The 11071-nt window shown below is 46.8% G+C and overlaps 1 protein-coding gene across 1 annotated transcript in view; it reads left to right on the top strand.

Annotated features, from left to right (window-relative positions):
* The window catches only part of Reep5 (receptor accessory protein 5), a 32255-nt gene extending 28320 nt beyond the window's left edge, over positions 1–3935 (top strand). The window contains exon 5 of the mRNA XM_031365292.1: positions 1618–3935. Coding sequence (XP_031221152.1) covers positions 1618–1667 — 50 coding nt within the window. The 3' untranslated portion in view covers positions 1668–3935. The remainder of the gene's footprint in view (positions 1–1617) is intronic.
* The last annotated feature ends 7136 nt before the right edge of the window (positions 3936–11071 follow it).

The raw sequence follows: 11071 nt of genomic DNA, 5'->3' as shown, positions 1-11071 counted from the left end.
AAAAGAAAAGAAACTATCTAATTAAAAAAAAAGGTGGGGGCAGTAGGAATTGCTTATGAGTTGGGCTAGGAGTTTTAGAGAAAAAGAAGCCAAGGCCAGGATTTATAGCCTGAACAGTTCAAAGGGTAGACTTGCCATTGAGGTGGGAAAACTGGGTAGCAGAAAATAACAACATCTGGTCCTGGGTGGATGTCTGAAGTGCCTATTAGATAGACACCTTTGTGGAGCAGTCAGATCGCCACTGGATACAGATGTTGAGAGACCTAGGAAGCAGGTTTACACCGAGTGTATAAGAGATGAAAGCCAGCCAGCTGCACCAGCCCGGAGAAGCTGATTTGGGTAACAGGAAAGCCAGAGAGTACTGTCCAGTGAGGTGTCTGTCATGCCACGTGCCGTAAGGGCTAGGTAAGAAGATGACCAGGAGACGAGTCAGACTCAGCATCAAGGAAACGTAGTGACCCAAAGAAAGCAGTTTATGGGAACAAACACCTGATTGGAGAGATCTGAGAGACCAGGAGCCGTGTCCTGAGAGATCAGGAGGCTGTCTGGGGAGGACACGGGGTCTTAAGACTCTGAGAGCCTTCGTACGTTAGAAGAGAGAGAGCATGCTTGAAAGTGAATAGGGATGGTCAGTAGAGATCACAGGGTAAGGGCGGGAGCTGCTGCCACAACCATGTCCTCAAGCAGACCAGACATGGCATCTAGTGTACCACAGGGGGACATTCTGGACAGGAGGGGTCGGTGTTAGAGAAGCTGGTGATGAGTGTGAAGCCCGGAGCTTCAGATTGCTCAGCAAGAAGAGAAGTGACGGAGGAGTGGAGGAACAGGAGGAGGCATGGATGCTGTGTAGGAAGAGGCTGGCATATGGCGGACTCACACAAGTATTTCAGGCGTCACAGGCCATCAGAATGCTCAGTTCTAGCTTTGGATCGTGAAAGCAGACCCCGAATAGGATTTAGAAATATAGGAAGAAAATGATGCTGGAGAGACGGCTCAGTGGGTCTCTGATGGTTCAGGGTCACTGGGGATCTCTCGCATAGCTAGTTGAGAAAGACTGTTTCCCCCCCTTGATATCAACTTTGCCTGGTGATTTGAAGGGAGTGAAGGAAGAGCAGCCATCAGGAAGCTTGTGGACAAAGGTATTTCTTAGCTCTCACTAGGAGACTCTGGGCCCCATCAAATCCAGCTGCCATCTGTGGCATCTTACTCTGCCCCACCCTCCAACTCTCCCAACACTTCCTGTCTTGGGGAAATAGTGGCTCAGTGAGCAAGTCTAGGCGTGTATAGTGTGGTGTGGGTTCTGTCCCAACTGTTCACCATGACAATCTCTGCAGCTTTGATGATTAAAAGAGACAGGACAGACAGATGGTCCAAGTGAAGATGTCATACAAGCCTCGAGGCTAGATGACCTTCAAGAATTCTGTTTACATCTTAGGATTTGTGCTCCAAAGAGGGGCCTTGTCCATTTCCTGGAAGCCCTCTTAGCCTTGACCACAAGCCTCAGTGTGTGCTCATCAGCACATGAGTCACCCGCCTTAGTCACCACATTACCTAGTAGTCAGGGGGATGAGCTTACGTTATAAAAGCTCTTGATACAGTTTTCTTTTCTCTCAACAGTCAAGAAAGCTACGGTGAACTTGCTGGGCGATGAGAAGAAGAGCACCTGAGTCCTGGCTGGATGCCCCTCCCCCACGCACCCCTAGAGGTCCGTGTTATGCTAGGGACAGTGGCACAGTCGTTGGATAATGTTGCCTTGGAAACTTTCTGATGTATTAAAAATGGAATGTGTTGTAAGCTGTTTTGCTTTTATTGTCGTATATGTAGAGAACATTTTCATTTAAATCTAACAGAGTGGGCAGTACCTAAAATTTTTAAAATGTTTTGTTGAGTGGGAAGACACGTCACTATACTCCAGGAAATATAAACCAGGATTGGCAATCTCTGTCTGTATGCCCTGTACTCTGCAGGGCTCACTCTGCATGCGTCTTCTTGTGCTTACAGTTAGGAAACCTTTGTGGTTGTGCTTCATATGGCGTGTGATTTTATATAGTTCTGTGTTTTAATGTATTTGTGAATATACATATATATGGAAATGTTATTGTTTGGCTAGAACATGCATAGTGCTTTCGAGGAAGAGGCCAAGAGAGGGTCGTAGACACCACCTGTGACCTGTGAAACAGGACCACCTGCCAAGGCTGGGGGTGCTGTTCTTGAGTGAGCTTCCAAGTGACACTTCAGAAATCAATGCGAGTGAGTAAGAACCCAGTTGAACCCAGGATCAACTTCAGTTCCCCTGTAAACAGTAACACCGTCTCACCTGCTCTTCATCTGAGATGCTAAAATGTCAGCAGTTCAACTTTTACCTTAAAGCTGGGTAACAAGTTGCCTTAGTCCTCTCCTCCCCAAACTCTTTAAAACCCAGTTGAAGGCACTTCCCAAGACATCCCACCTCCCATTACAGACACCACTTTTTAAAAACATGATCCCACGTACCCCAGAATGACTCTCCGGTCCTCCACCCCCAGCTGCTGCACATTGCATGCTTGTGCCCCACGGCTGGCACACGTGTGCATTCTTGTTCCTGTCAGCAGCACATCGTGCACTGATGACATCGAGCTCTAAGAGCAGTTCTGGGCAAGTGGAGGGTTAACACCTGTTGTCGGTCCAGCTGCGGCTGGGTTAAACTTTCCACTCTTTTTTTGTTTTTATGGCCAACCTCAAGAGGTCTTACTTTACAATTCGTAATTATTAGCATTCCCTTAAAAAAGGTTCAGTTTTAGGTTTTGTTTTGACAGACAGAATAAAGTTTAAGTGACTGCCTGCAGCTTCATCGGTCAGAGGTTTGTCTAAAAATGTGCGCTTTGCACATTTCCAGCCTTAGAGTTAGTCTGAAGTAGACTAAAAGAGTTGTCTACCAAAGTTAACAGGAGTTACTTTCAAGACAAATAGACAATAATTCTCCTTCAGATGACTAAGATCATAATAATGTGATGTAAAATAGGCACTGTGGTCCTAACATAATATGGGTCACTGCGTTATTTTTCCTGGGGATAGTAATAGTCATTAGGCGTCACATGACCTAGGGGGATTTTTTTTTTTTAAATAAGAACTATTGTTTGGAGAAAATCAATTGTTAGGTTTTAAAAATTAAAAATATTTAGGTCCTTACAAGTAAAAGCATGTTTTTCTTGTTGGCAGACTGAAAATTAACGTCTATAGTGTAACACATAGGAGCAGAATGTTAATATACAAAATACTTTATGTGAGAGGATGGCAGGTAGGAATGTTGCTCACAGTTATTTAGAGATCGTGTTGGTGGAAGCGCTGTTTGCAGTCACATAAACTCCAGAAGTAATGCATCAACCCCACAACTTTCACTGTAGCACATGCGGGGAACTCTTGGCCACTTCCTGCAGTTGTTAGTGGGAGAAATCATAAATTGACTTCTGCCTGCCTGTCTTTCCCAAATAAAATAGTGTAGTGACTTAAGGGTGTGGCTGGCTGGAAACAAAGCCGTTACTTGTATCCGAGTGGTGTTTCAAAGGCATATAAAGTTCCAGGATTCTTGGTAAACTTTAAATGTCCCAAAGAGTTCATGTACAATTCCTTCCTGACACCATCGTTTGGACCGGCATTGCTGCTGTTTGGGGGAAAGCCCTCCATCCACACCTCCTCCATCCACGCCTGCAGAAAACAGCCATGGCCTTTACGTAAGTTACTGCCTGTCCTCAGATGTACGTAGAATTGCCCAGTCCCTCCTCATGTGTTCCCAGACTCCCGTGGCTGCCTGAACCTGGAAAAAGTACTGAACTCTGTCTGTGTGAACTGTTCTTTCCTGTGTGTGCACATCTGTGACAAAGGCTACTGACTGGACAAAGTGAGAGTAGAAGAATTACAGCATATACTCAAATAAAGATTGTGTTTATGTGCTCTCTCAAAATATCTTTAATAGGTTGTTTTATTACATTTAGTGTGTGTGTGTGTGCGTGTGTGTGTGTGTGTGAGAGAGAGAGAGAGAGAGAGATATGTGGACATACACATCATAGTGGAGGTCAGAGGACAATTTGGTTCCCTCCTTCAGCCAAATGTTGGGACCAAATTCAGGTTGTCAGTCTTGGTGGCGGCCATTGCCTTTACCCACAGAGCCTTCTCTGACCGCAGGATGTCTTGCTGTGCTGTGTTTCAGAGTGGCTGACCTCTCAAAACTGAAACCATAGATAGGGATGACTATAAGTACAGTGTTTGTTTATTCTATTTACTTTAAACTTTGCTAAGATCTGGGTTAGGAAGAGAAATTTTTCACAAAATGAGATGAAATCTGGTGGTTTAGTGAGAATTGACCTTTATTAGTGCCGTCCCGCACTGAGGGCGTACTTTCCCCCTGGGTTCGCTAAAGGAAGGCTCCCTAAAGAAAGCAAACCCATTGATCCCACCTGCCAGTGATTAGCCTGGATTGGGAACGAACACAACTCACTGCTTTCCGCCTGCACAGTGTTCCTGTGAAGAGCTCTCACAGACGGGCAGTGCATGTACACAGTGCAGTAACCATCATTAGGGTCTCCTGTGCAGTCCATGCAGGCCTTAAAATCACCGTCCTCCCCTGCCTCCTCCCCAGCCTCCCCAGGGCTAGGATCACAGGCATGTGACACCCTCAACACCTCCTCCACGGGCCTTTAAATAATTCTGTACCTTCTGTTCTAAGACCAAGACTGAAAAGAAGGAGGGGGAAAAACACCCCCTCCCCCTTGTGCCAGCCTGTGAATGTTCTTTGAAACTGCACTTCTGTGGGGCAGCAGGAGCTTGGCATTGTGCGTGAGCCCGCATTTCATTACCAGCACCAAACTCAAACAGGAGCATGCTAGAATATGCTCAGTTTCATTTCTTTTCTTTTTTCTTCTCTTCTCTTCTCTTCTCTTCTCTCTGTCTTTTCTTTTCTTTTCTTTCTTTCTTTCTTTCTTTCTTTCTTTCTTTCTTTCTTTCTTTCTTTCTTTTTTTTTTTTTTGGTTTTTTGGGGCAGGGTTTCTCTGTATAGCCCCTGGCTGTCCTGGAACTCACTCTGTAGACCAGGCTGGCCTCGAACTCAGAAATCCACCTGCCTCTGCCTCCTAAGTGCTGGGAGTAAAGGCATGCACCACCACCGCCTGGCTCTCTCTCTCTCCCTCTCTCTCTCTCTCTTTATATATATATATATATAATTTATTTATTTTATATATATGAGTACACTGTAGCTGTCTTCAGATACACCAGAAGAAGGCATAGGACCCTACTACAGATGTTTGTGAGCCACCATGTGGTTGCTAGGAATTGAACTCAGGACCTCTGGAAGAGCAGTCAGTGCTCCTAACCTCTGAGCCATCTCTCCAGGTCAGTGTTTTCTTACCCCTGTTTTTCTTGTGTGTCTGTAGACATGGTGTTTAGTGAGACAAGCACAGTTCAGGTCCTAAACTAACATTATGGTTCTGTACAATAGGATGAGTGAATGTATTTGAGAATGACCTTTGAGACTGTCTGGCTTCTAGCTGTAGTATTAACTCTTAATCTCTCATAATACAAAAGATCAGAAAGCAGTGTGGTTGACAGCGGTACGCAGCTCTCACCTCTGCAGACTCAAGAGTATTAGGCATGTTGCCGCATTGTGAGGTGGTTGATCACTGGAGAACACTGGGCCCCAGAGAGACACGGAAACCTTGCTAGATTTAGAAAATGGTCCAACACCCACTGCCTAGCTCTGGAGACAGGACCTAACTAATACGGGTGCTACCCTTGAGGTTATAGGACACTTGGGTGCAAGCTGCGCAGTAGCCTGACTTTGGAGAAGGATTTACTGTCATCTTCCAGTAAACGCAGGGTGCCAGGACCAGGAGCCATGTTGACAGGGGCAGAGGTACTGGTTAAGTTTAGCCGGCCTTAGGAGTCAGAATCCCTGGCACACCCCATCACTGGGACACCACGGGCATTACACTGCACCGTCATGGAGAGTATCTATTTGCTTTATGAATCCAGCTTGGTCGTTAGAGTAGCCGACCCGAGCCCACTAGATGTTCTGCTGTACAGGGACTCGGTATTGGCAGGGGCAGAAGGTGGTGCCTGCAAGAACCTGATCAGGGGGGCTGGTGAGATGGCTCAGTGGGTAAGAGCACTGACTGCTCTTCCGAAGGTCCTGAGTTCGGATCCCAGCAACCACATGGTGGCTTACAACCATCCCTAATGAGATCTGACGCCCTCTTCTGGTGTGTCTGAAGACAGCTACAGTGAATTACACCAGGCCGGAGCGAGCAGGGCCAGCAGAGGTCCTGAGTTCAATTCCCAGCAGCCACACACATGATAGCTCACCGCCATCTGTACAGCTACAGTGTACTCACACACATAAAATAAATAAAAATAAATCTTTAAAAAAAAAAAAAAGAACCAGATCAGGGAACTTGCTCTCAAGTCTCCATGTAGCTGCAGCACGTGTGGTCCTGCTGCCCTTCCGATTGCGCTGAGCTTGGGCACTGTTAATGCAAGAGTGGGAGCAAACACCATGTTTCCCACTGGAGACTTATTACAGGAGCACACCGGGGGGCCTTGAGGAATTCCTGCTGCTCACCTACGTGGTCCCCACTTCAGCCCTGCCTCTGCACCCTGTGCAGCGTTGGGACTGGATGTGAGAACGCATCCAGTGGGCTACCTCTCCCTCTGTACCATTCTGGCCCACACTACTGACTCCTGGGGGGCCAGTGCTTGTCTGCCAGGACCAAGGGCATTTGCTAGTTGCCCAGAAGGCTTTGAACTCTGTGGTGATCCTCCTGCCTCAGACTCCCTAGTGCTGGGATTGCAGATGTGAGAGCCACTACTCTTGGCTGTGAAGTAGGCTTTGAATATTATATTATTTGTTTGTTTGTTTGTCTGTCTGTCTGTATGCACACGTGGCCTGACTGTGTAAAGGTTCATGTGTAGAGGTCTGGAGATACTGAAATGAGTCTGTTTTCTCCTTCTAACAAGTGGGTTCCAGGAACCAAACTCGCGTTGCCAGGTCTATGCAGCAAGTACTTTGCCCATTGAGTCCTCTCTTTGGCCTTGAGAGAACATTTTGACAACTGATAATTTGTGGTTGAATCTGTGACATATTTTTAAAATTAAGTAAATAAAATTACAAAATATTCAATTTCAAAGCAAACAGCAGGTTTTCATGTAATATAACAAAATATATAATTATAAGAAACCAATAAATCAGAACAACACCAACAACACACTTCCTAGTATCTCCAACTTTAAAACATGCAAGAATGGGGGCTGGCGAGATGGGTCAGCGTGTAAGAGCACTGACTGTTCTTCAGAAGGTCCTGAGTTCAAACCCCAGCAACCACATGGTGGCTCACAACCACCCCTAATGAGATAGGGTGTGTCTGAAGTCAGCTACAGTGTACTTATGTATAATAATAAATAAATCTTTAAAAAAACAAAATAAAACAAAACAAAAAAAAAACATGCAAGAAACGCCTAGGGTTCTCTTAAATGTATTTGAATTCTAGGCTGGCCCTGTACTATTGAATTTTTTCACAAGTTCCCAAAGGAGGCACTAATGGATGCTCGATATCTCTGTCTCTCCCTTCTCCCTCCTCCCCTCTTTCCTTCCTCCTCCTATCTCTCCCTTCTCCTTCCTCCCCCCACCTTTTTTTTTTTTGCTTGCCTCTCCCTCCCTCCTTTTTTTTTTCCCTGTCCTTGGTATCCTACCATGAGCCTGGCACAAGTTAACTGAGTGTAACACTGAGCCATGTCCCCAAGTCTACTCTATACTTATTTGTAGACACACTTCCAGACTCGGCTAGGGCTGGACTGAATGATAATAAGTAGTGATTCAATTCGAAAATGTATTGGTAGGACAAGAAGATGGCAGGCATACAAGCATATGACAGGGGAAAGAGAGGAAGCAAAATGGAACCCTCCTTTTCTGCAGATGAAAGTTAATGCCAAACTTGGAGAGGATGCTGGGCAGGGCCACAGAAGGCCCACCACCCACCATTCCAAGCAAGTGCCAGCTGATCTCAGGACAGAGCAGCTAAGAGGGAAAATGTTAGCAAGGTCCAACCGAACATGAGAGGATTCCATGGCTATGTTACTTATTTTCTCAGCGACCATGTTGAGCACAGCCATGTCGGGGGAGGCACTTCCTTAACCCCCCATTTGCCGTCATTCTCCAGGAGCTGACCTGCCTCTTCATCCTGGGGTGCAGTCACTGTCACAGGACTACCAGGCATCTCCCCACCAGCACCAGGCCCAGTGGGGCCAGGGCTGGCTCTCATTGCTCCGGCTGAGGCCCAGGGTGAGCTCGGCTGTGCCTTCATGTGGCTTATCTTCTGCTCACAGCACTGCACTTGGTGTCTGTCCAGTTTCTCTGAGAACTTTCTCACACATCTTGCCACGTGTGTTTTGGAGTCACCAGGACTTTCACCCTCTCCTGGTTGTTTCTGCGCTTGCTTTCTGGATCCAGTTTACATGCCAGTCTAGACCATTCAGATCTACGAATGTCTCCCATGTCATAAAGGTCATGTTATACTGTGGGTTCAGCAAAGCCATCAAAGCTCTGTACTAGTCCTCAGGTTCCTAATCAATCAAGCTTTTATAATTTCATTTTTATTTATGTTTTATGTGTATGGGTATTTTGCCTGCATGTGTGTTTGTGCACCACACATGTGCCTGGTACTTGGTGCCTGAGAAAGCCGTAGGACAATGGATCCCTAGGAACCAGAGTTAAGATGGTTGTGAGCTGCCATGTGGGTGCTGGGAGGAGCAGCCAGTGCTCTTAACTGCTGAGCCATCTCTAACTCTCCTGTAAATGGCCCTGTCTAGCCTGTGAGCTGGGCATCAAACACTTCCTCTTGATGCCTATCTTTCAGCAGTGCTGGGTCTTTCTTTGCTGTCCTCCAGTTGCTGATGTTGATGGGGACCTCAGCTGGTGATACCCAACTGTGTCTAATGGCTCCGGTGAGCTGATCCATCAGGGGCTGATTTTCCTCATATTACCTCAGATTATGCACTTTGTCTTAATAGTCTTGAAAGGATGTCAACTATCCAAGGAGACAGGCCTTGGACATGTCTGTGTCTAGATTAGGTTAGCTGAAGTGGGAAGATCCACCTTAACTTAGGATAGCTCCATCACACGGGGTTTGGACTAGGTAAAAGAAGAACACACAGGAGCTGAACACAAGCAGCCGACCCTTCCTTCCTACTGGGTGTGATGTGACAAGATGCCTCCAGCTTCCAAGGCCAGGACTTCCCTACCCAGATGGACCATATCCTCCAACAGTGGGCTAAAATAAACCCTCCCCTCGCCTTCCCTCCCTCCTCTTCTCCCTCTCCAACTCCCTCCTGTCCTCATTTTCCCTCCCTCTCCTCCCTCTCCCTCCTCTCTCCTCCTTCTCTCCCTCTCCACTTTCCACCTCCTCCCTCCCTCTTCTCTCATCTGCTCCCTCCTCCTTCCATCGCTTTCCCTCCTCCCCCCCCTTCCCTCTCCTCCCTCTCCTTCTCCCTTTGTTCTTTTCTTAAGTTGCTCTGCCAGGTACCCTGTTGCAGCAACAGGACAACCTCACAGCTGGATAGTTATGCACTCAGGTTCTCCACCCCTATAGCACTCACCAACTGTTCTCATCTGCATCTGTAGTCTTGAGAGACATGCTGGGACAGTTTTTCTCTTTTCCCTTTACAGCTTAGGCTACTGAGGTGGCTAAAGGCACTTGCCTGGTGACTAAGCTTGGTCCCTGGAGACCCACATAGTGGAAGCAGACATCCAACTCCTTCAAGTTATCCTCTGACTTCTGTGGCACATGTGTTTACACACACACACACACACACACACACACACACACACACACACACACTCCCACACAGTAGTAATTAAAAACATTTTTCTAATCTTTCTGTGGGGGATATAACTCTGTTAGTAGAATGCTGAACTCAGTCCCCAGCTCCAAATCCACCAGGCTAGCAGCACTCAGGCCTGTAAGCCCAGCCCTCAGAAGTGGAAGAAGGGGGGGTCAGCTCAAGGCTATTCCCGGCCACAGCCTGTTTCTGGTCAGTGTGGGCTACAAGAGATCTTGTCCTCAAACAGTAAGTCTTTTCCAAATCAACAATTCAAAGAGAAACTCTTCTTGGTTATCATAAAGTCCTCCATACACCGTGGATTGTCCCCTCCTCTGTAAGGTCAGACCTGGGGCTCCCTCTCCACTGCCTGGATCTGACTTTGGGGGTCCCGGGAAGCGATACCACACAGATCTAATTTTACTTCCCCTTGAGAATTCCAGCAGTAAGGAACCTCAAGTTGTGCGTACATTCCATGTTCTCCCTCTCCCTTTTCTGGCCAACTCAGTGACTATCTGTGGACAGTGACATCTACATGTCTGTTTCATACAATAGAGCAAATAGCTCTACCTCACACAGTTCCTCCTATACACAGATGGTTTTTTTTCTAGGAATACCTCAGCAGCATGTCCCAGGTCACACCACTGACAGACACCATAAGCTGCTTAAGATCATATCCCCTATGCACTACTTTCAAGGGCTGTAATTCTATACTTTTTTTTCCTTTAAAAATTTATGTGAGCTGGGCGGTGGTGGCGCACACCTTTAATACCAGCACTTGGGAGGCAGAGGCAGGTGGTGAAAGACCCCCGGAGCTCGGGAGACCTTCACTTAAGTCTCAGGATGACACGACCACCCAATAACTCATGAGAGACCGATCTTGCTGCAAGCACACGAGGTTTATTTGGGATAGGCCAGTACCGGGGTCGAGCTCGTAACCTTGCAGGCCAGAGGAGTTTGACCCAGAGCACAAGGAGTAAGGGATATTTAAAGGGAAAAACCACAAACTGGGTGTGTGTGTGTGAGGGGGTTACCAAGGAAACATAACAAAAAACAGTGGAAAATTCTAAAGGGATCCAACCCCTGATTTAGTCAGGGTCATAAGGAAAACATCCTGCACACTCATTATTCACAAGAATGTGGTCTGGTCAATGCTTTCACTTTATGGCTGACCATTCCTTGGAACCACCGGGATGGCTCATATCCTGCTTTTTGTTCTTGGACCTAACGG

Source organism: Mastomys coucha, unplaced genomic scaffold (assembly GCF_008632895.1).
Source record: "Mastomys coucha isolate ucsf_1 unplaced genomic scaffold, UCSF_Mcou_1 pScaffold13, whole genome shotgun sequence".
NCBI classification, from domain to species: Eukaryota; Metazoa; Chordata; class Mammalia; order Rodentia; family Muridae; genus Mastomys; species Mastomys coucha.
The sequence above is the reverse complement of the archived record's forward strand: the minus strand, read 5'-3'. Positions and strand labels throughout refer to the sequence as shown.